Source organism: Nerophis ophidion, linkage group LG22 (assembly GCF_033978795.1).
Source record: "Nerophis ophidion isolate RoL-2023_Sa linkage group LG22, RoL_Noph_v1.0, whole genome shotgun sequence".
NCBI lineage: Eukaryota > Metazoa > Chordata > Actinopteri > Syngnathiformes > Syngnathidae > Nerophis > Nerophis ophidion.
The window spans coordinates 281,566-307,848 of NC_084632.1; the positions used below are offsets into that span (position 1 = coordinate 281,566).

The 26,283-nt window shown below is 40.6% G+C and overlaps 4 protein-coding genes across 10 annotated transcripts; all 4 read left to right on the top strand.

Moving 5' to 3' along the window:
* The first annotated feature begins 2,712 nt into the window (after nt 1–2,712).
* Nucleotides 2,713–6,089, top strand: LOC133540364 (aerolysin-like protein). 2 transcript variants are annotated; one of them, XM_061882883.1, is made up of 4 exons: nt 2,713–2,854; nt 3,087–3,201; nt 3,307–3,799; nt 5,313–6,089. In XM_061882883.1, the coding sequence occupies exons 3-4, from the start codon at nt 3,317–3,319 to the stop codon at nt 5,781–5,783; spliced, it is 954 nt and encodes a 317-aa protein (XP_061738867.1). In that variant the 5' UTR covers nt 2,713–2,854; nt 3,087–3,201; nt 3,307–3,316; the 3' UTR covers nt 5,784–6,089. The 2 variants fall into 2 exon arrangements, with proteins under 2 accessions (XP_061738867.1, XP_061738868.1); XM_061882884.1 differs by having other exon boundaries at nt 3,087–3,189.
* Nucleotides 6,090–8,755: 2,666 nt separating this feature from the next.
* Nucleotides 8,756–12,228, top strand: LOC133540366 (aerolysin-like protein). Of its 2 annotated transcripts, none has more exons than XM_061882886.1 (4): nt 8,756–8,908; nt 9,141–9,255; nt 9,361–9,853; nt 11,452–12,228. In XM_061882886.1, exons 3-4 carry the CDS (start codon nt 9,371–9,373, stop codon nt 11,920–11,922), a joined length of 954 nt encoding a protein of 317 aa, XP_061738870.1. In that variant the 5' UTR covers nt 8,756–8,908; nt 9,141–9,255; nt 9,361–9,370; the 3' UTR covers nt 11,923–12,228. The 2 variants fall into 2 exon arrangements, with proteins under 2 accessions (XP_061738870.1, XP_061738871.1); XM_061882887.1 differs by having other exon boundaries at nt 9,141–9,243.
* A 3,001-nt stretch (nt 12,229–15,229) lies between these two features.
* Nucleotides 15,230–18,712, top strand: LOC133540367 (aerolysin-like protein). 2 transcript variants are annotated; one of them, XM_061882889.1, is made up of 4 exons: nt 15,230–15,382; nt 15,615–15,717; nt 15,835–16,327; nt 17,936–18,712. In XM_061882889.1, the coding sequence occupies exons 3-4, from the start codon at nt 15,845–15,847 to the stop codon at nt 18,404–18,406; spliced, it is 954 nt and encodes a 317-aa protein (XP_061738873.1). In that variant the 5' UTR covers nt 15,230–15,382; nt 15,615–15,717; nt 15,835–15,844; the 3' UTR covers nt 18,407–18,712. The 2 variants fall into 2 exon arrangements, with proteins under 2 accessions (XP_061738873.1, XP_061738872.1); XM_061882888.1 differs by having other exon boundaries at nt 15,231–15,382; nt 15,615–15,729.
* Nucleotides 18,713–22,784: 4,072 nt separating this feature from the next.
* LOC133540368 (aerolysin-like protein) lies at nt 22,785–26,283 on the top strand. Of its 4 annotated transcripts, none has more exons than XM_061882890.1 (4): nt 22,785–22,941; nt 23,168–23,288; nt 23,394–23,898; nt 25,508–26,283. In XM_061882890.1, the coding sequence occupies exons 3-4, from the start codon at nt 23,404–23,406 to the stop codon at nt 25,976–25,978; spliced, it is 966 nt and encodes a 321-aa protein (XP_061738874.1). In that variant the 5' UTR covers nt 22,785–22,941; nt 23,168–23,288; nt 23,394–23,403; the 3' UTR covers nt 25,979–26,283. The 4 variants fall into 4 exon arrangements, with proteins under 4 accessions (XP_061738874.1, XP_061738876.1, XP_061738875.1 ...); XM_061882892.1 differs by having other exon boundaries at nt 23,168–23,276; XM_061882891.1 differs by having other exon boundaries at nt 22,788–22,941; nt 23,174–23,288.

Consider the following 26,283-nt stretch of genomic DNA (forward strand, 5'->3'; position numbering starts at 1 on the left):
CCTTAACCAGAGAGAAAAGTGTATATCTAGCCATCTATCGGTTTTATGTAGCAGGTACTTTAGCTAGTATAGTAGAAGTTCTCAATATTGGGCTAAATCAGAAGCCTAGATTACGACTCGGAGAGAGTAGGACAGACACGATTAAATGCTTTAAATGTGGTATACAGTTCATCACCGGCCTGGACCGTCCCATAGGTGGAGTCAAGCATTTGCAGGTAAGTCGCAGGAGGTGTGTCAGCTTGTAGATGCTTTACCATATCAGCAGAGACTCTCAAAGATTTTACGGGACTGCTGCAGATCCGAAACAGATGGATCTTTCAGGAGGAGATCTACCCCCGAACGCCATGCATCATAGTCCGATTCATGTTGGGGTCTTGGTGATCTCCCAGAAAACGCCCTGAGTCGGTGTGATGAGAGATGCATTGAAGTTTCATCGTTCTTCACTACGTGTTCCACAATACAGCGTTGGATTTCGGGTGGGTTCACATTAGGATGAGGTGTGTGCTGAGGTTGTGCGTCAAAGCGGGGATTTGGCTGTGCAGCTGGACTTTGGATCGGGGTGCTGGCTCCGAGATACAAGAGCCTCGGCTCTCGCACCACCAGACTCACCAACAGCTTTTACCACGAGGCTGTTAGGCTGCAATGACGTATATCAGGACCACATCATCTGCAAAAAGCAGAGACCTAATCCTGCGGTCACCAAACCGGAACCCCCCAACGCCTTGACTGCGCCTAGAAATTCTGTCCATAAAAGTTATGAACAGAATGGGTGACAAAGGACAGCCTTGGCGGATTATTTCATATCTTCATTCAAATAAAAATATATTTTTATCTTTTTTAAATACAGTCAATAAATAATGCGAACATTAATCATAACATGGAAATCTAAGAACGTGTTGTGAATGAGGATACTTGTGGACTGGGAATTATTATTATTTTTTTTTTTTACATGCGTTCTGAATACGCACTGTTGATTGATTGATTGAAACTTTTATTAGTAGATTGCACAGTTCAGTACATATTCCGTAAAATTGACCACTAAATGGTAACACCCCAATAAGTTTTTGAACTTCTTTAAGTCGGGATCCACGTTAATCATCCATCCATCATCTTCCGCTTATCCGAGGTCGGGTCGCGGGGGCAGCAGCCTAAGCAGGGAAGCCCAGACTTCCCTATCTCCAGCCACTTCGTCTAGCTCTTCCCGGGGGATCCCGAGGCGTTCCCAGGCCAGCCGGGAGACATAGTCTTCCCAACGTGTCCTGGGTCTTCCCCGTGGCCTCCTACCGGTTGGACGTGCCCTAAACACATCCCTAGGGAGGCGTTCGGGTGGCATCCTGACCAGATGCCCGAACCACTTCATCTGGCTCCTCTCGATGTGGAGGAGCAGCGGCTTTACGTTGAGTTTCTCCCGGATGGCAGAGCTTCTCACCCTATCTCTAAGGGAGAGACCCAAACTCATTTCAGCCGCCTGTACCCGTGATCTTATCCTTTCGGTCATGACCCAAAGCTCATGACCATAGGTGAGGATGGGAACGTAGATCGACCGGTAAATTGAGAGCTTTGCCTTCCGGCTCAGCTCCTTCTTCACCACAACGGATCGATACAACGTCCGCATTACTGAAGACGCCGCACCGATCCGCCTGTCGATCTCACGATCCACTCTTCCCCCACTCGTGAACAAGACTCCTAGGTACTTGAACTCCTCCACTTGGGGCAGGGTCTCCTCCCCAACCCGGAGATGGCACTCCACCCTTTTCCGGGCGAGAACCATGGACTCAGACTTGGAGGTGCTGATTCTCATTCCGGTCGCTTCACACTCGGCTGCAAACCGATCTAGTGAGAGCTGAAGATCCCGGCCAGATGAAGCCATCAGGACTACATCATCTGCAAAAAGCAGAGACCTAATCCCGTGGCAACCAAACCGGAACCCCTCAACGCCTTGGCTGCGCCTAGAAATTCTGTCCATAAAAGTTATGAACAGAATCGGTGACAAAGGACAGCCTTGGCGGAGTCCAACCCCCACTGGAAACGTGTCCGACTTACTGCCAGCAATGCGGACCAAGCTCTGGCACTGATCATACAGGGAGCGGACTGCCACAATAAGACATTCCGTTAATCAATTCATGGTAAAAACGTAATGAGTGATTCATCGAGCTGGATTTGAACCAGGGATTTCAGCATAAGCAATTACAGCCCTCCACTCTACTTACTGAGCTACCGGAGCGATTAGCCGTTACTGCTTTTTAATGTAACCAGATGGTTGTGTGGGTGGGACAATGCTGGGTGCTGAGGCAGAAGAAGCAAAGCAGCTTGTTAAGACTTTAGCTTAGAAAAAAAAAACCCTGTACCGAAACGGTTCAATACAAATACACGTACCGTTACATACTCATCTCATTGGGTTGAGTTTTTCCTTGCCCTGATGTTGGATCTGAGCCGAGGATATCGTTGTGGTTTGTGCAGCCTTTTGAGACACTTGTGATTCAGGGCTATATAAGTAAACATTGATTAATTGATTGATAGTTCATGTAAACTGTAAAACTATTCAACATTATCCTTATGAAATGCTAGTGAGTCATGTGTCTTTAGACAATTGTAGGCTTTTGACTCTAAACATAAACAGTGCATAACAGTGGCGTTAATTTTTCCTTGGCTAAGCATTTCCTTGGTTCAGAAGTCACACCCAGATGTGTCTTCCAGTTCCTTAAAAGTTTCCCCATCTATAGAATCTGTGATTTCGCAATTCCAACCTCATTGCCTATAAAAGCCAGAGGTTCCAAGGACTCTCATCAGTAGTCTGACTACAGAGTCCCTGCACTTCTTATCGGTCCGATACCATCTGTCCACTCTTCGACTTGTGAGTATGCACATCTGGTCTTAAATGATGCCACAAATATATCCTGGCTTGGTTTTGTATTTGTGCATCAAGTCCTCCAAATTCATAAAGAGTGTATAAAAATTCTTACTCCAGATGTCAGATGATTACACTCGTCTCATTTATTTCTTAGTAAATCCTGACTTGCTTTGTTCATCCTCAACAACAGGATGTGAGTTCTAATGCATGTTAACCCTCTTCTTTCTATAAAAAGGGGAGTCCTTTACCTTGCAAGCCACATCGAGAGAAGAACCTCCACATTACAGAACCTCGGTTGTCACTGCTTTCTTGGTTTGTGTTTCTGAGGTATCAGGAAGGTGAGTTGAAAGGTGAGTAGAGACCTACAGCCCAGCCTTTGAACAACTGATATGGAAAAGTCTTCTTACACACTCTTCTGCAGGTCTTTAGGAAGTCCAGTAACATTTCTGTTTCAGGTCATTGAACATGGCAACTACACTTCATCTCATTGGTGGAAATAGAGGCACTCGATTTGAGTTTGATGGCATAGAAAATGGTGCCACCCTCAAGAAGATTGGAGTGGCAGTGGCTGGCTGGCAGATCAAAGCCGTGCGGGCTGAACTGACCGACGGGCGCGTGGAGACCTTTGGGAACGCAGAAACTTTCAGTGAGTTCACGTTCAATCTAGGCGAGCGCATCACCAAGCTGTCCCTGTGGGGGAACGGCGCCGGGACTCGTCTGGGTGGCATCAGGTTCTGGACGACTGCTGGCCGCGAGTTCTTTGCACACATGACCGACTGGCCCCTGAAGACCGAATACTCTATCGACGTGGGGTCTGGAGTCTGCCTGGGGCTGGTGGGTAACTGTGGCTCAGACATCGACTGCTTGGGGTTCCTATTCATCAATGCCATCAAGTCGTCTGTGCTAACCGACATGACCTATCCCAGCCTGGCCTTGTACACACCCAAGGTGAGTGGTACTATGACTGGAACACCTGAGTCAGAGTGTGGCAAGATAAAGGCAATATTTCTTAATTACTTTTTCCTTCTTAACGCCTAAAATCTGAATTTTAGTTGTCACAAGGTTCTTATTAACTGAAAAAAAGAAGAATTTGTTTTGATCCAAAGCTTTTCGGCCCACCAATTGTTTCATAAAAGACAACTTGATGAGTCTTGTCCCCCATAAACATTGTTGTTTGATATTGGGTTGACTGTGATGTCTTTGTTTGATTACAATAGGTCAATGAAATAGTGTCATATTTCAAATTTGACGTTTCACTGTCTAAAGCAGGGGTGCCCATTACGTGGATCGCGAGCTACCAGTCGACCGCGGGGGGTGTGTCAGTCGATCTCGAGCCAGGCTTTTTAAAAAAATAGACCTAAACATTAGTGATCATCAATCTTCACCAAGACGTCACTTAAATGACATTCACGGTACCGGAGGGTCTTGTGAGATGACGCTGGCTGCTGCAAGATCATTATTATGAAAATTTTATTTCAACAGACTCTCACGCCGTACCTTCCGTCAAAACTCTAAAGGCCGACTGCACATTTCCTATCTTCACAATAAAAGCCCTGCTTCATGCTGCCTGCGCTAACTAAATACAGAGTCTCGGAAAACTGGCGTGCACAAGCGATCCCTCAGAAAGCTGGCGTGCACATCACTTGTGCACGCCAGCTTTCTGAGACTATTATTTTGTTAGCGCAGGCAGCATGAAGCAGGGCTTTTATTGTGACGATAGGAAATGTGCAGTCGGCCTTTAGAGTTTTGACGGAAGGGACGGCGCGAAAGTCTGTTGAAATAAAAAGTGTTTCTCGCCTTCCTCTCTGTCATTTTTTCATAATAATGAACTGGCAGCAGCCAGCGTCATCTCACAAGACCCTCGGGTGCCGTGAATGTCAATCAAGCAAGCTACGGAATTTGCCGCCAATGTTTTTCTTGTAAAGTGTATGGAAGCTGGATGAATTAGATGCCAAAAACCAACCACTTTCATGTGCTATTGTACAGAAAGGACAACTTTTTTTCTCCTCCATTTGAAAATGTGGGCGTTATCATCATTACTGTCTGATTCCAATCAATGCAAGTCATCAGAATCAGGTAATACACCAACTTATATTCTTGTCTTGGTGAAAGAAAGACATCTATATGTGTTACACATGCTTGTATTATCATTAAACACATTTAACTTGTTTACAAAAATGTCGCTTTCATAAATAAATAAATATAAATGATATATATAAATGAGGTAGATCCCCCTCGAGTTGGTCAATTGAAAAGTAGCTCGCCTGCAGAAAAAGTGTGGGCACCCCTGGTCTAAAGTAATATAAAATATATACATGTATGTTTTTTTAATCCAATTTGCTTCATCACTTTAAATATATGTTGATATTTTCTGTCCTGGATATTAAGTACTATTGTAACAACACGCATCTATTTGTGTTTTTCTATGTCTGTGTGTGGGCGGGCTGGTTGTTTCCTCCAGGTCAACAAGGAATACATCAAATCGGTGTCTTACCACAACGACACTAGTGCGGTTCAGGAGCAGAAATGTTCGTACAGCAGATCTGTGACCAAGTCTAACACCTGGAGCACCACCACGAAGATTGAGTCCACCGTCAGCATGACCGTTTCAGCTGGGATCCCAGATCTGGTGGAGGTGTCTAGTGGGTTCAGCCTGACCGTGGGAGCTGAGCAGTCCTCCGCAATGACCCACGAGGAGACCATAACAGAATCTGATGAGATCAACGTGAAGGTCCCGGCAGGAAAGACCGTGAGCGTGGAGTTGTCAGTGGGACGAGCAGTCATCGACCTGGAGTACAGGGCCAAAGTGAAAATCACATGCCTGAACGGCAGCCAGCTGGTCTTCGATTCCACTGGCAACTACAATGGTGTGGCTTACACTGCGGTGCATGTAAAAACCACCGAGTCTGATAAAGTTATGAGTGCCAAGTAAGATGCATCGACATCTTACTGGGCGCGGTTTTAAAATTCATTGCGTAACGTTGATTTGATCGCTAATGCAGAGCCGTGTGATCTTGCTAAATGACAGTAAATCATCATCATAAACCTGCTGGTGTGAATTAGTCCTGATCTAGTCCTGGTCACATTGTTGAATGTTTCAGTTTAGTAAATGATCATTAACATTTTTTGATACATCCTTTTGTGGAATGATTTGCATCGTATTATAATGTATCGGCCCTATGTCCCGTGATCTTGCTCAATGTATGACCGTCACAGATAAATAAATCCTCATCAAGAACCTGCTTGTGTTTCCATGTCCATCCAAATTACAAAAAAATGTGTCTTCTTCGCTGATTCCATCATACCGGGCTCCTTTTGTCAAATGATTTGCACCATTATTTTTGACTCTGGAAAGTAGCAAGCTTTTGCAGACATAAGAACCGAACACACTTAGTGCAACGGAGATCAAATATTGTTTTGGGAAGTTCTTCCTAACATAATAAAGTGAGAGTCCAGTCCAAAGTGGATCTAACATAATAGTGTGAAAGTCCAGTCCATAGTGGATCCAACATAATAGAGTGAGAGTCCAGTCCAAAGTGGATCTAACATAATAGTGTGAGAGTCCAGTCCATAGTGGATCTAACATAATAATGTGAGAGTCCAGTCCATAGTGGATCTAACATAATAGAGTGAGAGTCCAGTCCATAGTGGATCCAACATAATAGTGTGAGTCCAGTCCATAGTGGATCTAACATAATAGTGTGAGAGTCCAGTCCATAGTGGATCTAACATAATAGTGTGAGAGTCCAGTCCATAGTGGATCTAACATAATAGTGTGAGAGTCCAGTCCATAGTGGATCTAACATAATAGTGTGAGAGTCCAGTCCATAGTGGATCTAACATAATAGTGTGAGAGTCCTGTCCATAGTGGATCTAACATAATAGTGTGAGAGTCCAGTCCATAGTGGATCTAACATAATAAAGTGAGAATCCAGTCCATAGTGGATTAAACATAGTAGAGTGAGAGTCCAGTCCATAGTGGATCCAACATAATAAAGTGAGAGTCCAATCCATAGTGAATCTAACATAATAGAGTGAGAGTCCAGTCCATAGTGGATCTAACATAATAAAGTGAGAGTCCAGTCCATAGTGGATCTAACATAATAGTGTGAGAGTCCAGTCCATAGTGGATCTAACATAATGGAGTGAGAGTCCAGTCCATAGTGGATCTAACATAATAAAGTGAGAATCCAGTCCATAGTGGATTAAACATAGTAGAGTGAGAGCCCAGTCCATAGTGGATCCAACATAATAAAGTGAGAGTCCAGTCCAAAGTGGATCTAACATAATAGTGTGAGAGTCCAGTCCATAGTGGATCTAACATAATAATGTGAGAGTCCAGTCCATAGTGGATCTAACATAATAGAGTGAGAGTCCAGTCCATAGTGGATCCAACATAATAGTGTGAGTCCAGTCCATAGTGGATCTAACATAATAGTGTGAGAGTCCAGTCCATAGTGGATCTAACATAATAGTGTGAGAGTCCAGTCCATAGTGGATCTAACATAAAAAAGTGAGAGTCCAGTCCATAGTGGATCTAACATAATAGTGTGAGAGTCCAGTCCATAGTGGATCTAACATAATGGAGTGAGAGTCCAGTCCATAGTGGATCTAACATAATAAAGTGAGAATCCAGTCCATAGTGGATTAAACATAGTAGAGTGAGAGTCCAGTCCATAGTGGATCCAACATAATAAAGTGAGAGTCCAGTCCAAAGTGGATCTAACATAATAGTGTGAGAGTCCAGTCCATAGTGGATCTAACATAATAGTGTGAGAGTCCAGTCCATAGTGGATCTAACATAATAGAGTGAGAGTCCAGTCCATAGTGGATCTAACATAATAGTGTGAGTCCAGTCCATAGTGGATCTAACATAATAGTGTGAGAGTCCAGTCCATAGTGGATCTAACATAATAGTGTGAGAGTCCAGTCCATAGTGGATCTACTACAATAGTATGAGAATCTAGTCTATAGTGGATTTAACATAATGGGTTTCTCAATTTCATCCCATTGGGTTGAGTTTTTCATTGCCCTTATGTGGGATCTGAGCAGATGATGTCGGTGTGGCTTGTGCAGCCCTTTGAGACGTTTGTGATTTAGGGCTATATAAGTGAACATTGATTGATTGATTGATTGATTGATTGATAGTTCATGTAAACTGTTAAACTATTCAACATCATCATTATGAAATGCTGGCAATCATATGTGTCGTGTGTCTGTAGACAATTGTAGGTTTTTGACTACAAACATAAACAGTACATAACAGTGGCATTACATTTTTTTCAAGTGGCATTAAAAACTGGCTCTCAAAAACATTAAATTCGATTTGCTGATACCTGTAGAAGTTGAGGACTAAAAAAAAAGAGACAAAGAAATATGCTTGAAAATGTCAGCGATGTTTCCTTTAGTGATGAAGATGACGTGCAGAAAACCGACCATAAGTGGGACACGTATGCATTTATAGAAGACATTGGCCATGCAAAACCTTAGTTTTTTACTCTGTTAACCAAAATCTGAACTGATCTTCTCATCTAAGAGGTGGGACACACAAAAAGGGGAACAAAGCACACACAGTTCCTGTAAGAACAAACTCACAGTGCCACATTAATGTCAATATTCTGGGGGTAAAATATACACACACACACACCCATTGATACCCTGTACTTATTATGTTATTAGATATGCATGCGTTTTTCAAATTTGAAGATGATATAATATAGATTTTTAGATGTCTTTTTTCGCTCCCTGTCTTTTTTTTGGCCAGGGCTCGATTAAAACATGGGCTATTTTCTCGAGAAATCTGCATTAGATAACAAAGGTGAACTCCACAGAGGGTCAACAGCATTTCCTTGGCTAAGCATTTCCTTGGTTCAGAAGTCACACCCAGATGTGTCTTCCAGTTCCTTAAAAGTTTCCCCATCTATAGAATCTGTGATTTCGCAATTCCAACCTCATTGCCTATAAAAGCCAGAGGTTCCAAGGACTCTCATCAGTAGTCTGACTACAGAGTCCCTGCACTTCTTATCGGTCCGATACCATCTGTCCAGTCTTCGACTCGTGAGTATGCACATCTGGTCTTAAATGATGCCACAAATCTATCCTGGCTTGGTTTTGTATTTGTGCATCAAGTCCTCCAAATTCACAAAGAGTGTATAAAAATTCTTACTCCAGATGTCAGATGATTACACTCGTCTCATTTATTTCTTAGTAAATCCTGACTTGCTTTGTTCATCCTCAACAACAGGATGTGAGTTCTAATGCATGTTAACCCTCTTCTTTCTATAAAAAGGGGAGTCCTTTACCTTGCAAGCCACATCGAGAGAAGAACCTCCACATTACAGAACCTCGGTTGTCACTGCTTTCTTGGTTTGTGTTTCTGAGGTATCAGGAAGGTGAGTTGAAAGGTGAGTAGAGACCTACAGCCCAGCCTTTGAACATCTGATATGGAAAAGTCATCTTACACACTCTTCTGCAGGTCTTTAGGAAGTCCAGTAACATTTCTGTTTCAGGTCATTGAACATGGCAACTACACTTCATCTCATTGGTGGAAATGGAGGCACTCGATTTGAGTTTGATGGCATAGAAAATGGTGCCACCCTCAAGAAGATTGGAGTGGCAGTGGCTGGCTGGCAGATCAAAGCCGTGCGGGCTGAACTGACCGACGGGCGTGTGAAGACCTTTGGGAACGCAGAAACTTTCAGTGAGTTCACGTTCAATCTAGGCGAGCGCATCACCAAGCTGTCCCTGTGGGGGAACGGCGCCGGGACTCGTCTGGGTGGCATCAGGTTCTGGACGACTGCTGGCCGCGAGTTCTTTGCACACATGACCGACTGGCCCCTGAAGACCGAATACTCTATCGACGTGGGGTCTGGAGTCTGCCTGGGGCTGGTGGGTAACTATGGCTCAGACATCGACTGCTTGGGGTTCCTCTTCATCAGCGCCATCAAGTCGTCTGTGCTAACCGACATGACCTATCCCAGCCTGGCCTTGTACACACCCAAGGTGAGTGGTACTATGACTGGAACACCTGAGTCAGAGTGTGGCAAGATAAAGGCAATATTTCTTAATTACTTTTTCCTTCTTAACGCCTAAAATCTGAATTTTAGTTGTCACAAGGTTCTTATTAACTGAAAAAAAGAAGAATTTGTTGTGATCCAAAGCTTTTCAGCCCACCAATTGTTTCATAAAAGACAACTTGATGAGTCTTGTCCCCCATAAACATTGTTGTTTGATATTGGGTTGACTGTAATGTCTTTGTTTGATTACAATAGGTCAATGAAATAGTGTCATATTTCAAATTTGACGTTTCACTGTCTAAAGCAGGGGTCACCAACGCCCGCGCCCGTAAGGACCAGATGAGTCGCCCGCTGGCCTGTTCTAAAAATAGCTCAAAAAGCAGCACTTACCAGTGAGCTGCCTCAATTTTTTTAAATTGTATTTATTTACTAGCAAGCTGGTCTCGCTTTGCTTGACATTTTTAATTCTAAGAGAGACAAAACTCAAATAGAATTTGAAAATCCAAGAAACATTTTTAAAGACTTGGTCTTGCATTTATTGTTTTACTTTCCTTCTTATAACTTTCAGAGAAAAAATACAACCTTAAAAATGATTTTAGGATTTTTAAACACATTTACATTTTTACCTTTTAAATTCCTACCTCTTCTTTCCTGACAATTTTAAATCAATGTTAAAGTTTTTTTTTAATTGTAAAGAATAATAAATACATATAAATTCAATTATTCATTTTAGCTTCTGTTTTTTCGACGAAGAATATTTGTAGAATATTTCTTCAAACAAAATTATTCTGGCAAACCTATAAAATCAAATGTAAATCTTATTTCAAAGTCTTTTGAATTTCTTTTAACATTTTTTTTGTGGAAAATCTAGAAGAAATAATGATTTGTCTTTGTTAGAAATATAGCTTGGTCCAATTTGTTATATATTTTAACAAAGTGCAGATTGGATTTTAATCTATTTAAAACATGTCATCAAAATTCTAAAATTAATCTTAATCAGGAAAAATGACTAATGATGTTCCGTAAATTCTGTTTTTAATTTTTTTCAAAAAGATTCGAATTAGTCAGTTTTTCTCTTTTTATTTTTTCGATTGAATTTTGAATTTTAAAGAGTCGAAATTGTATTTTCATTTTTTTTGTTTTTTCGCCTCTTTTAAACCGTTCAAATACGTGTTTTTTTTCATCATTTATTCTCTACAAAAAACCTTCCGTAAAAGGAGAAAAAATGTACTACGGAATGACAGACAGAAATGCCCATTTTTTTTCATATATATATAGATTTATTTATCAAAGGTAAATTGAGCGAATTGGCTATTTCTGGCAATTTATTTAAGTGTGTATCAAACTGGTAGCCCTTGGCATTAATCAGTACCCAAGAAGTATCTCTTGCTTTCAAAAAGGTTGGTGACCCTTGGTCTAAAGTAATAAAGAATATATACATGTATGTTTTTTAATCTAATTTGCTTCATCACTTTAAATATATGTTGATATTTTCTGTCCTGGATATTAAGTACTATTGTAACAACACGCATCTATTTGTGTTTTTCCATGTCTGTGTGTGGGCGGGCTGGTTGTTTCCTCCAGGTCAACAAGGAATACATCAAATCGGTGTCTTACCACAACGACACTAGTGCGGTTCAGGAGCAGAAATGTTCGTACAGCAGATCTGTGACCAAGTCTAACACCTGGAGCACCACCACGAAGATTGAGTCCACCGTCAGCATGACCGTTTCAGCAGGGATCCCAGATCTGGTGGAGGTGTCTGGTGGGTTTAGCATGACCGTGGGAGCTGAGCAGTCCTCCGCAATGACCCACGAGGAGACCATAACAGAATCAGATGAGATCAACGTGAAGGTCCCGGCAGGAAAGACCGTGAGCGTGGAGTTGTCAGTGGGACGAGCAGTCATCGACCTGGAGTACAGGGCCAAAGTGAAAATCACATGCCTGAACGGCAGCCAGCTGGTCTTCAATTCCACTGGCAACTACAATGGTGTGGCTTACACTGCGGTGCATGTAAAAACCACCGAGTCTGATAAAGTTATGAGTGCCAAGTAAGATGCATCGACATCTTACTGAGCGCGGTTTTAGAATTCATTGCGTAACTTTGATTTGATCGCTAATGCAGAGCCGTGTGATCTTGCTAAATGACAGTAAATCATCATCATAAACCTGCTGGTGTGAATTAGTCCTGATCTAGTCCTGGTCACATTGTTGAATGTTTCAGTTTAGTAAATGATCATTAACATTTTTTGATACATCCTTTTGTGGAATGATTTGCATCGTATTATAATGTATCGGCCCTATGTCCCGTGATCTTGCTCAATGTATGACCGTCACAGATAAATAAATCCTCATCAAGAACCTGCTTGTGTTTCCATGTCCATCCAAATTACAAAAAAATGTGTCTTCTTCGCTGATTCCATCATACCGGGCTCCTTTTGTCAAATGATTTGCACCATTATTTTTGACTCTGGAAAGTAGCAAGCTTTTGCAGACATAAGAACCGAACACACTTAGTGCAACGGAGATCAAATATTGTTTTGGGAAGTTCTTCCTAACATAATAAAGTGAGAGTCCAGTCCAAAGTGGATCTAACATAATAGTGTGAGAGTCCAGTCCATAGTGGATCTAACATAATAGAGTGAGAGTCCAGTCCATAGTGGATCTAACATAATAGTGTGAGAGTCCAGTCCATAGTGGATCTAACATAATAGTGTGAGAGTCCAGTCCATAGTGGATCTAATATAATACAGTGAGAGTCCAGTCCATAGTGGATCTAACATAATAAAGTGAGAATCCAGTCCATAGTGGATCTAACATAATAGTGTGAGAGTCCAGTCCATAGTGGATCTAATATAATACAGTGAGAGTCCAGTCCATAGTGGATCTAACATAATAAAGTGAGAATCCAGTCCATAGTGGATCTAACATAATAGTGTGAGAGTCCAGTCCATAGTGGATTAAACATAATAGAGTGAGAGTCCAGTCCATAGTGGATCTAACATAATAGTGTGTGAGTCCAGTCCATAGTGGATCTAATATAATACAGTGAGAGTCCAGTCCATAGTGGATCTAACATAATAGAGTGAGAGTCCAGTCCATAGTGGATCTAACATAATAGTGTGTGAGTCCAGTCCATAGTGGATCTAATATAATACAGTGAGAGTCCAGTCCATAGTGGATCTAACATAATAAAGTGAGAATCCAGTCCATAGTGGATCTAACATAATAGTGTGAGAGTCCAATCCATAGTGAATCTAACATAATAGAGTGAGAGTCCAGTCCATAGTGGATCTAACATAATAAAGTGAGAGTCCAGTCCATAGTGGATCTAACATAATAGTGTGAGAGTCCAGTCCATAGTGGATCTAACATAATGGAGTGAGAGTCCAGTCCATAGTGGATTAAACATAGTAGAGTGAGAGTCCAGTCCATAGTGGATCCAACATAATAAAGTGAGAGTCCAATCCATAGTGAATCTAACATAATAGAGTGAGAGTCCAGTCCATAGTGGATCTAACATAATAAAGTGAGAGTCCAGTCCATAGTGGATCTAACATAATAGTGTGAGAGTCCAGTCCATAGTGGATCTAACATAATGGAGTGAGAGTCCAGTCCATAGTGGATCTAACATAATAAAGTGAGAATCCAGTCCATAGTGGATTAAACATAGTAGAGTGAGAGCCCAGTCCATAGTGGATCCAACATAATAAAGTGAGAGTCCAGTCCAAAGTGGATCTAACATAATAGTGTGAGAGTCCAGTCCATAGTGGATCTAACATAATAATGTGAGAGTCCAGTCCATAGTGGATCTAACATAATAGAGTGAGAGTCCAGTCCATAGTGGATCCAACATAATAGTGTGAGTCCAGTCCATAGTGGATCTAACATAATAGTGTGAGAGTCCAGTCCATAGTGGATCTAACATAATAGTGTGAGAGTCCAGTCCATAGTGGATCTAACATAAAAAAGTGAGAGTCCAGTCCATAGTGGATCTAACATAATAGTGTGAGAGTCCAGTCCATAGTGGATCTAACATAATGGAGTGAGAGTCCAGTCCATAGTGGATCTAACATAATAAAGTGAGAATCCAGTCCATAGTGGATTAAACATAGTAGAGTGAGAGTCCAGTCCATAGTGGATCCAACATAATAAAGTGAGAGTCCAGTCCAAAGTGGATCTAACATAATAGTGTGAGAGTCCAGTCCATAGTGGATCTAACATAATAGTGTGAGAGTCCAGTCCATAGTGGATCTAACATAATAGAGTGAGAGTCCAGTCCATAGTGGATCTAACATAATAGTGTGAGTCCAGTCCATAGTGGATCTAACATAATAGTGTGAGAGTCCAGTCCATAGTGGATCTAACATAATAGTGTGAGAGTCCAGTCCATAGTGGATCTACTACAATAGTATGAGAATCTAGTCTATAGTGGATTTAACATAATGGGTTTCTCAATTTCATCCCATTGGGTTGAGTTTTTCATTGCCCTTATGTGGGATCTGAGCAGATGATGTCGGTGTGGCTTGTGCAGCCCTTTGAGACGTTTGTGATTTAGGGCTATATAAGTGAACATTGATTGATTGATTGATTGATTGATTGATAGTTCATGTAAACTGTTAAACTATTCAACATCATCATTATGAAATGCTGGCAATCATATGTGTCGTGTGTCTGTAGACAATTGTAGGTTTTTGACTACAAACATAAACAGTACATAACAGTGGCATTACATTTTTTTCAAGTGGCATTAAAAACTGGCTCTCAAAAACATTAAATTCGATTTGCTGATACCTGTAGAAGTTGAGGACTAAAAAAAAAGAGACAAAGAAATATGCTTGAAAATGTCAGCGATGTTTCCTTTAGTGATGAAGATGACGTGCAGAAAACCGACCATAAGTGGGACACGTATGCATTTATAGAAGACATTGGCCATGCAAAACCTTAGTTTTTTACTCTGTTAACCAAAATCTGAACTGATCTTCTCATCTAAGAGGTGGGACACACAAAAAGGGGAACAAAGCACACACAGTTCCTGTAAGAACAAACTCACAGTGCCACATTAATGTCAATATTCTGGGGGTAAAATATACACACACACACACCCATTGATACCCTGTACTTATTATGTTATTAGATATGCATGCGTTTTTCAAATTTGAAGATGATATAATATAGATTTTTAGATGTCTTTTTTCGCTCCCTGTCTTTTTTTTGGCCAGGGCTCGATTAAAACATGGGCTATTTTCTCGAGAAATCTGCATTAGATAACAAAGGTGAACTCCACAGAGGGTCAACAGCATTTCCTTGGCTAAGCATTTCCTTGGTTCAGAAGTCACACCCAGATGTGTCTTCCAGTTCCTTAAAAGTTTCCCCATCTATAGAATCTGTGATTTCGCAATTCCAACCTCATTGCCTATAAAAGCCAGAGGTTCCAAGGACTCTCATCAGTAGTCTGACTACAGAGTCCCTGCACTTCTTATCGGTCCGATACCATCTGTCCAGTCTTCGACTCGTGAGTATGCACATCTGGTCTTAAATGATGCCACAAATCTATCCTGGCTTGGTTTTGTATTTGTGCATCAAGTCCTCCAAATTCACAAAGAGTGTATAAAAATTCTTACTCCAGATGTCAGATGATTACACTCGTCTCATTTATTTCTTAGTAAATCCTGACTTGCTTTGTTCATCCTCAACAACAGGATGTGAGTTCTAATGCATGTTAACCCTCTTCTTTCTATAAAAAGGGGAGTCCTTTACCTTGCAAGCCACATCGAGAGAAGAACCTCCACATTACAGAACCTCGGTTGTCACTGCTTTCTTGGTTTGTGTTTCTGAGGTATCAGGAAGGTGAGTTGAAAGGTGAGTAGAGACCTACAGCCCAGCCTTTGAACATCTGATATGGAAAAGTCATCTTACACACTCTTCTGCAGGTCTTTAGGAAGTCCAGTAACATTTCTGTTTCAGGTCATTGAACATGGCAACTACACTTCATCTCATTGGTGGAAATGGAGGCACTCGATTTGAGTTTGATGGCATAGAAAATGGTGCCACCCTCAAGAAGATTGGAGTGGCAGTGGCTGGCTGGCAGATCAAAGCCGTGCGGGCTGAACTGACCGACGGGCGTGTGAAGACCTTTGGGAACGCAGAAACTTTCAGTGAGTTCACGTTCAATCTAGGCGAGCGCATCACCAAGCTGTCCCTGTGGGGGAACGGCGCCGGGACTCGTCTGGGTGGCATCAGGTTCTGGACGACTGCTGGCCGCGAGTTCTTTGCACACATGACCGACTGGCCCCTGAAGACCGAATACTCTATCGACGTGGGGTCTGGAGTCTGCCTGGGGCTGGTGGGTAACTATGGCTCAGACATCGACTGCTTGGGGTTCCTCTTCATCAGCGCCATCAAGTCGTCTGTGCTAACCGACATGACCTATCCCAGCCTGGCCTTGTACACACCCAAGGTGAGTGGTACTATGACTGGAACACCTGAGTCAGAGTGTGGCAAGATAAAGGCAATATTTCTTAATTACTTTTTCCTTCTTAACGCCTAAAATCTGAATTTTAGTTGTCACAAGGTTCTTATTAACTGAAAAAAAAAGAAGAATTTGTTTTGATCCAAAGCTTTTCGGCCCACCAATTTTTTCATAAAAGACAACTTGATGAGTCTTGTCCCCCATAAACATTGTTGTTTGATATTGGGTTGACTGTAATGTCTTTGTTTGATTACAATAGGTCAATGAAATAGTGTCATATTTCAAATTTGACGTTTCACTGTCTAAAGCAGGGGTCACCAACGTGGTGCCCGCGCCCGTAAGGACCAGATGAGTCGCCCGCTGGCCTGTTCTAAAAATAGCTCAAATAGCAGCACTTACCAGTGAGCTGCCTCAATTTTTTTAAATTGTATTTATTTACTAGCAAGCTGGTCTCGCTTTGCTTGACATTTTTAATTCTAAGAGAGACAAAACTCAAATAGAATTTGAAAATCCAAGAAACATTTTTAAAGACTTGGTCTTGCATTTATTGTTTTACTTTCCTTCTTATAACTTTCAGAGAAAAAATACAACCTTAAAAATGATTTTAGGATTTTTAAACACATTTACATTTTTACCTTTTAAATTCCTACCTCTTCTTTCCTGACAATTTTAAATCAATGTTAAAGTTTTTTATTTTTTTTATTTTAAAGAATAATAAATACATTTAAATTCAATTATTCATTTCAGCTTCTGTTTTTTCGACGAAGAATATTTGTGGAACATTTCTTCAAACAAAATTATTCTGGCAAACCTATAAAATCAAATGTAAATCTTATTTCAAAGTCTTTTGAATTTCTTTTAACATTTTTTTTATGGAAAATCTAGAAGAAATAATGATTTGTCTTTGTGAGAAATATAGCTTGGTCCAATTTGTTATATATTCTAACAAAGTGCAGATTGGATTTTAATCTATTTAAAACATGTCATCAAAATTCTAAAATTAATCTTAATCAGGAAAAATGACTAATGATGTTCCGTAAATTCTGTTTTTAATTTTTTTCAAAAAGATTCGAATTAGTCAGTTTTTCTCTTTTTATTTTTTCGATTGAATTTTGAATTTTAAAGAGTCGAAATTGTATTTTCATTTTTTTCGTTTTTTCGCCTCTTTTAAACCGTTCAAATACGTGTTTTTTTTCATCATTTATTCTCTACAAAAAAACCTTCCGTAAAAGGAGAAAAAATGTACTACGGAATGACAGACAGAAATGCCCATTTTTTTTCATATATATAGATTTATTTATTAAGGTAAATTGAGCGAATTGGCTATTTCTGGCAATTTATTTAAGTGTGTATCAAACTGGTAGCCCTTGGCATTAATCAGTACCCAAGAAGTATCTCTTGGTTTCAAAAAGGTTGGTGACCCCTGGTCTAAAGTAATAAAAAATATATACATGTATGTTTTTTAATCTAATTTGCTTCATCACTTTAAATATATGTTGATATTTTCTGTCCTGGATATTAAGTACTATTGTAACAACACGCATCTATTTGTGTTTTTCTATGTCTGTGTGTGGGCGGGCTGGTTGTTTCCTCCAGGTCAACAAGGAATACATCAAATCGGTGTCTTACCACAACGACACTAGTGCGGTTCAGGAGCAGAAATGTTCGTACAGCAGATCTGTGACCAAGTCTAACACCTGGAGCACCACCACGAAGATTGAGTCCACCGTCAGCATGACCGTTTCAGCTGGGATCCCAGATCTGGTGGAGGTGTCTAGTGGGTTTAGTCTGACCGTGGGAGCTGAGCAGTCCTCCGCAATGACCCACACGGAGACCATAACAGAATCAGATGAGATCAACGTGAAGGTCCCGGCAGGAAAGACCGTGAGCGTGGAGTTGTCAGTGGGACGAGCAGTCATCGACCTGGAGTACAGGGCCAAAGTGAAAATCACATGCCTGAACGGCAGCCAGCTGGTCTTCGATTCCACTGGCAACTACAATGGTGTGGCTTACACTGCGGTGCATGTAAAAACCACCGAGTCTGATAAAGTTATGAGTGCCAAGTAAGACGCATCGACATCTTACTGGGTGCGGTTTTAGAATTCATTGCGTAACTTTGATTTGATCGCTAATGCAGAGCCGTGTGATCTTGCTAAATGACAGTAAATCATCATCATAAACCTGCTGGTGTGAATTAGTCCTGATCTAGTCCTGGTCACATTGTTGAATGTTTCAGTTTAGTAAATGATCATTAACATTTTTTGATACATCCTTTTGTGGAATGATTTGCATCGTATTATAATGTATCGGCCCTATGTCCCGTGATCTTGCTCAATGTATGACCGTCACAGATAAATAAATCCTCATCAAGAACCTGCTTGTGTTTCCATGTCCATCCAAATTACAAAAAAATGTGTCTTCTTCGCTGATTCCATCATACCGGGCTCCTTTTGTCAAATGATTTGCACCATGATTTTTGACTCTGGAAAGTAGCAAGCTTTTGCGGACATAAGAACCGAACACACTTAGTGCAACGGAGATCAAATATTGTTTTGGGAAGTTCTTCCTAACATAATAGTGTGAGAGTCCAGTCCAAAGTGGATCTAACATAATAGTGTGAAAGTCCAGTCCATAGTGGATCCAACATAATAGAGTGAGAGTCCAGTCCATAGTGGATCTAACATAATAGTGTGAGAGTCCAGTCCATAGTGGATCCAACATAATAGAGTGAGAGTCCAGTCCATAGTGGATCTAACATAATAGTGTGAAAGTCCAGTCCATTGTGGATCTAACATAATAGTGTGAGAGTCCAGTCCATAGTGGATCTAACATAATAAAGTGAGAATCCAGTCCATAGTGGATCTAACATAATAGTGTGAGAGTCCAGTCCATAGTGGATCTAACATAATAAAGTGAGAATCCAGTCCATAGTGGATCTAACATAATAGTGTGAGAGTCCAGTCCATAGTGGATTAAACATAATAGAGTGAGAGTCCAGTCCATAGTGGATCTAACATAATAGTGTGAGAGTCCAGTCCATAGTGGATCTAACATAATAGTGTGAGAGTCCAGTCCATAGTGGATTAAACATAATAGAGTGAGAGTCCAGTCCATAGTGGATCTAACATAATAGTGTGAGAGTCTAGTCCACAGTGGATCTAACATAATAGTGTGAGAGTCCAGTCCATAGTGGATCTAACATAATAGTGTGAGAGTCCAGTCCATAGTGGATCTAACATAATGGAGTGAGAGTCCAGTCCATAGTGGATCTAACATAATGGAGTGAGAGTCCAGTCCATAGTGGATCTAACATAATAAAGTGAGAATCCAGTCCATAGTGGATCTAACATAATGGAGTGAGAGTCCAGTCCATAGTGGATCTAACATAATGGAGTGAGAGTCCAGTCCATAGTGAATCTAACATAATAGAGTGAGAGTCCAGTCCATAGTGGATCTAACATAATAGTGTGAGAGTCCAGTCCATAGTGGATCTAACATAATGGAGTGAGAGTCCAGTCCATAGTGGATCTAACATAATAAAGTGAGAATCCAGTCCATAGTGGATTAAACATAGTAGAGTGAGAGTCCAGTCCATAGTGGATCCAACATAATAAAGTGAGAGTCCAGTCCAAAGTGGATCTAACATAATAGTGTGAGAGTCCAGTCCATAGTGGATCTAACATAATAATGTGAGAGTCCAGTCCATAGTGGATCTAACATAATAGAGTGAGAGTCCAGTCCATAGTGGATCCAACATAATAGTGTGAGAGTCCAGTCCATAGTGGATCTAACATAATAGAGTGAGAGTCCAGTCCATAGTGGATCTAACATAATAGAGTGAGAGTCCAGTCCATAGTGGATCTAACATAATAGAGTGAGAGTCCAGTCCATAGTGGATCTAACATAATAGTGTGAGAGTCCAGTCCATAGTGGATCTAACATAATAGAGTGAGAGTCCAGTCCATGGTGGATCTAACATAATAGTGTGTGAGTCCAGTCCATAGTGGATCTAATATAATAGAGTGAGAGTCCAGTCCATAGTGGATCTAACATAATAGAGTGAGAGTCCAGTCCATAGTGGATCTAACATAATAGTGTGAGAGTCCAGTCCATAGTGAATCTAACATAATAAAGTGAGAGTCCAGTCCATAGTGGATCTAACATAATAGTGTGAGAGTCTAGTCCATAGTGGATCTAACATAATAGTGTGAGAGTCCAGTCCATAGTGAATCTAACATAATAGAGTGAGAGTCCAGTCCATAGTGGATCTAACATAATAGTGTGAGAGTCCAGTCCATAGTGGATTTAACATAATAGTGTGAGAGTCTAGTCCATAGTGGATCTAACATAATAGTGTGAGAGTCCAATCCATAGTGGATCTAACATAATAGAGTGAGAGTCCAGTCCATAGTGGATCTAACATAATAGAGTGAGAGTCCAGTCCATAGTGGATCTAACATAATAGTGTGAGAGCCTAGTCCATAGTGGATCTAACATAATAGTGTGAGAGTCCAATCCATAGTGAATCTAACATAATAGAGTGAGAGTCCAGTCCATAGTGGATCTAACATAATAAAGTGAGAGTCCAGTCCATAGTGGATCTAACATAATAGTGTGAGAGTCCAGTCCATAGTGGATCTAACATAATGGAGTGAGAGTCCAGTCCATAGTGGATCTAACATAATAAAGTGAGAATCCAGTCCATAGTGGATTAAACATAGTAGAGTGAGAGTCCAGTCCATAGTGGATCCAACATAATAAAGTGAGAGTCCAGTCCAAAGTGGATCTAACATAATAGTGTGAGAGTCCAGTCCATAGTGGATCTAACATAATAATGTGAGAGTCCAGTCCATAGTGGATCTAACATAATAGAGTGAGAGTCCAGTCCATAGTGGATCCAACATAATAGTGTGAGTCCAGTCCATAGTGGATCTAACATAATAGTGTGAGAGTCCAGTCCATAGTGGATCTAACATAATAGTGTGAGAGTCCAGTCCATAGTGGATCTAACATAATAGTGTGAGAGTCTAGTCCATAGTGGATCTAACATAATAGTGTGAGAGTCCAATCCATAGTGGATCTAACATAATAGAGTGAGAGTCCAGTCCATAGTGGATCTAACATAATAGTGTGAGAGTCCAGTCCATAGTGGATCTAACATAATGGAGTGAGAGTCCAGTCCATAGTGGATCTAACATAATACAGTGAGAATCCAGTCCATAGTGGATTAAACATAGTAGAGTGAGAGTCCAGTCCATAGTGGATCCAACATAATAAAGTGAGAGTCCAGTCCAAAGTGGATCTAACATAATAGTGTGAGAGTCCAGTCCATAGTGGATCTAACATAATAATGTGAGAGTCCAGTCCATAGTGGATCTAACATAATAGAGTGAGAGTCCAGTCCATAGTGGATCTAACATAATAGTGTGAGAGTCCAGTCCATTGTGGATCTAACATAATAGAGTGAGAGTCCAGTCCATAGTGGATCTACTATAATAGTGTGAGAATCTAGTCCATAGTGGATTTAACATAATGGGTTTCTCAATTTCATCCCATTGGGTTGAGTTTTTCATTGCCCTTATGTGGGATCTGAGCAGATGATGTCGGTGTGGCTTGTGCAGCCCTTTGAGACGTTTGTGATTTAGGGCTATATAAGTGAACATTGATTGATTGATTGATTGATTGATTGATAGTTCATGTAAACTGTTAAACTATTCAACATCATCATTATGAAATGCTGGCAATCATATGTGTCGTGTGTCTGTAGACAATTGTAGGTTTTTGACTACAAACATAAACAGTACATAACAGTGGCATTACATTTTTTTCAAGTGGCATTAAAAATTGGCTCTCAAAAACATTAAATTCGATTTGCTGATACCTGTAGAAGTTGAGGACTAAAAAAAAAGAGACAAAGAAATATGCTTGAAAATGTCAGCGATGTTTCCTTTAGTGATGAAGATGACGTGCAGAAAACCGACCATAAGTGGGACACGTATGCATTTATAGAAGACATTGGCCATGCAAAACCTTAGTTTTTTACTCTGTTAACCAAAATCTGAACTGATCTTCTCATCTAAGAGGTGGGACACACAAAAAGGGGAACAAAGCACACACAGTTCCTGTAAGAACAAACTCACAGTGCCACATTAATGTCAATATTCTGGGGGTAAAATATACACACACACACACCCATTGATACCCTGTACTTATTATGTTATTAGATATGCATGCGTTTTTCAAATGTGAAGATGATATAATATAGATTTTTAGATGTCTTTTTTCGCTCCCTGTCTTTTTTTTGGCCAGGGCTCGATTAAAACATGGGCTATTTTCTCGAGAAATCTGCATTAGATAACAAAGGTGAACTCCACAGAGGGTCAACAGCATTTCCTTGGCTAAGCATTTCCTTGGTTCAGAAGTCACACCCAGATGTGTCTTCCAGTTCCTTAAAAGTTTCCCCATCTATAGAATCTGTGATTTCGCAATTCCAACCTCATTGCCTATAAAAGCCAGAGGTTCCAAGGACTCTCATCAGTAGTCTGACTACAGAGTCCCTGCACTTCTTATCGGTCCGATACCATCTGTCCAGTCTTCGACTTGTGAGTATGCACATCTGGTCTTAAATGATGCCACAAATCTATCCTGGCTTGGTTTTGTATTTGTGCATCAAGTCCTCCAAATTCACAAAGAGTGTATAAAAATTCTTACTCCAGATGTCAGATGATTACACTCGTCTCATTTATTTCTTAGTAAATCCTGACTTGCTTTGTTCATCCTCAACAACAGGATGTGAGTTCTAATGCATGTTAACCCTCTTCTTTCTAGAAAAAGGGGAGTCCTTTACCTTGCAAGCCACATCGAGAGAAGAACCTCCACATTACAGAACCTCGGTTGTCACTGCTTTCTTGGTTTGTGTTTCTGAGGTATCAGGAAGGTGAGTTGAAAGGTGAGTAGAGACCTACTGCCCAGCCTTTGAACAACTGATATGGAAAAGTCATCTTACACACTCTTCTGCAGGTCTTTAGGAAGTCCAGTAACATTTCTGTTTCAGGTCATTGAACATGGCAACTACACTTCATCTCATTGGTGGAAATGGAGGCACTCGATTTGAGTTTGATGGCATAGAAAATGGCATAGAAAATGGTGCCACCCTCAAGAAGATCGGAGTGGCAGTGGCTGGCTGGCAGATCAAAGCCGTGCGGGCTGAACTGACCGACGGGCGTGTGAAGACCTTTGGGAACGCAGAAACTTTCAGTGAGTTCACGTTCAATCTAGGCGAGCGCATCACCAAGCTGTCCCTGTGGGGGAACGGCGCCGGGACTCATCTGGGTGGCATCAGGTTCTGGACGACTGCTGGCCGCGAGTTCTTTGCACACATGACCGACTGGCCCCTGAAGACCGAATACTCTATCGACGTGGGGTCTGGAGTCTGCCTGGGGCTGGTGGGTAACTACGGATCAGACATCGACTGCTTGGGGTTCCTCTTCATCAGCGCCATCAAGTCGTCTGTGCTAACCGACATGACCTATCCCAGCCTGGCCTTGTACACACCCAAGGTGAGTGGTACTATGACTGGAACACCTGAGTCAGAGTGTGGCAAGATAAAGGCAATATTTCTTAATTACTTTTTCCTTCTTAACGCCTAAAATCTGAATTTTAGTTGTCACAAGGTTCTTATTAACTGAAAAAAAGAAGAATTTGTTGTGATCCAAAGCTTTTCGGCCCACCAATTTTTTCATAATAGACAACTTGATGAGTCTTGTCCCCCATAAACATTGTTGTTTGATATTGGATTGACTGTAACGTCTTTGTTTGATTACAATAGGTCAATGAAATAGTGTCATATTTCAAATTTGACGTTTCACTGTCTAAAGCAGGGGTCACCAACGTGGTGCCCGCGCCCGTAAGGACCAGATGAGTCGCCCGCTGGCCTGTTCTAAAAATAGCTCAAATAGCAGCACTTTTGAGCTGCCTCAATTTTTTTAAATTGTATTTATTTACTAGCAAGCTGGTCTCGCTTTGCTTGACATTTTTAATTCTAAGAGAGACAAAACTCAAATAGAATTTGAAAATCCAAGAAACATTTTTAAAGACTTGGTCTTGCATTTATTGTTTTATTTTCCTTCTTATAACTTTCAGAGAAAAAATACAACCTTAAAAATGATTTTAGGATTTTTAAACACATTTACATTTTTACCTTTTAAATTCCTACCTCTTCTTTCCTGACAATTTTAAATCAATGTTAAAGTTTTTTTTTAATTGTAAAGAATAATAAATACATATAAATTCAATTATTCATTTTAGCTTCTGTTTTTTCGACGAAGAATATTTGTGGAATATTTCTTCAAACAAAATTATTCTGGCAAACCTATAAAATCTGTAGAATCAAATGTAAATCTTATTTCAAAGTCTTTTGAATTTCTTTTAACATTTTTGTTCTGGAAAATCTAGAAGAAATAATGATTTGTCTTTGTTAGAAATATAGCTTGGTCCAATTTGTTATATATTCTAACAAAGTGCAGATTGGATTTTAACCTATTTAAAACATGTCATCAACATTCTAAAATTAATCTTAATCAGGAAAAATGACTAATGATGTTCCGTAAATTCTGTTTTTAATTTTTTTCAAAAAGATTCGAATTAGTCAGTTTTTCTCTTTTTATTTTTTCGATTGAATTTTGAATTTTAAAGAGTCGAAATTGTATTTTCATTTTTTTCGTTTTTTCGCCTCTTTTAAACCGTTCAAATACGTGTTTTTTTTCATCATTTATTCTCTACAAAAAAACCTTCCGTAAAAGGAGAAAAAATGTACTACGGAATGACAGACAGAAATACCCATTTTTTTTCATATATATATAGATTTATTTACTAAAGGTAAATTGAGCGAATTGGCTATTTCTGGCAATTTATTTAAGTGTGTATCAAACTGGTAGCCCTTGGCATTAATCAGTACCCAAGAAGTATCTCTTGCTTTCAAAAAGGTTGGTGACCCCTGGTCTAAAGTAATAAAAAATATATACATGTATGTTTTTTAATCTAATTTGCTTCATCACTTTAAATATATGTTGATATTTTCTGTCCTGGATATTAAGTACTATTGTAACAACACGCATCTATTTGTGTTTTTCCATGTCTGTGTGTGGGCGGGCTGGTTGTTTCCTCCAGGTCAACAAGGAATACATCAAATCGGTGTCTTACCACAACGACACTAGTGCGGTTCAGGAGCAGAAATGTTCGTACAGCAGATCTGTGACCAAGTCTAACACCTGGAGCACCACCACGAAGATTGAGTCCACCGTCAGCATGACCGTTTCAGCAGGGATCCCAGATCTGGTGGAGGTGTCCAGTGGGTTTAGTCTGACCGTGGGAGCTGAGCAGTCCTCCGCAATGACCCACGAGGAGACCATAACAGAATCTGATGAGATCACTGTGACGGTCCCGGCAGGAAAGACCGTGAGCGTGGAGTTGTCAGTGGGACGAGCAGTCATCGACCTGGAGTACAGGGCCAAAGTGAAAATCACATGCCTGAACGGCAGCCAGCTGGTCTTCAATTCCACTGGCAACTACACTGGTGTGGCTTACACTGCGGTGCATGTAAAAACCACCGAGTCTGATAAAGTTATGAGTGCCAAGTAAGACGCATCGACATCTTACTGGGCGCGGTTTTAGAATTCTTGCGTAACGTTGATTTGATCGCTAATGCAGAGCCGTGTGATCTTGCTAAATGACAGTAAATCATCATCATAAACCTGCTGGTGTGAATTAGTCCTGATCTAGTCCTGGTCACATTGTTGAATGTTTCAGTTTAGTAAATGATCATTAACATTTTTTGATACATCCTTTTGTCGAATGATTTGCATCGTATTATAATGTATCGGCCCTATGTCCCGTGATCTTGCTCAATGTATGACCGTCACAGATAAATAAATCCTCATCAAGAA

Excerpts from the sequence above, each read along its gene's own strand:
- LOC133540364 (XM_061882883.1), top strand. The coding sequence starts at position 3,317 with ATGGCAACTACACTTCATCTCATTGGTGGAAATAGAGGCACTCGATTT. Across the intron at positions 3,800-5,312 it reads TGGCCTTGTACACACCCAAG|GTCAACAAGGAATACATCAA; the intron begins GTGAGTGGTACT and ends TGTTTCCTCCAG.
- LOC133540366 (XM_061882886.1), top strand. The coding sequence starts at position 9,371 with ATGGCAACTACACTTCATCTCATTGGTGGAAATGGAGGCACTCGATTT. Across the intron at positions 9,854-11,451 it reads TGGCCTTGTACACACCCAAG|GTCAACAAGGAATACATCAA; the intron begins GTGAGTGGTACT and ends TGTTTCCTCCAG.
- LOC133540367 (XM_061882889.1), top strand. The coding sequence starts at position 15,845 with ATGGCAACTACACTTCATCTCATTGGTGGAAATGGAGGCACTCGATTT. Across the intron at positions 16,328-17,935 it reads TGGCCTTGTACACACCCAAG|GTCAACAAGGAATACATCAA; the intron begins GTGAGTGGTACT and ends TGTTTCCTCCAG.
- LOC133540368 (XM_061882890.1), top strand. The coding sequence starts at position 23,404 with ATGGCAACTACACTTCATCTCATTGGTGGAAATGGAGGCACTCGATTT. Across the intron at positions 23,899-25,507 it reads TGGCCTTGTACACACCCAAG|GTCAACAAGGAATACATCAA; the intron begins GTGAGTGGTACT and ends TGTTTCCTCCAG.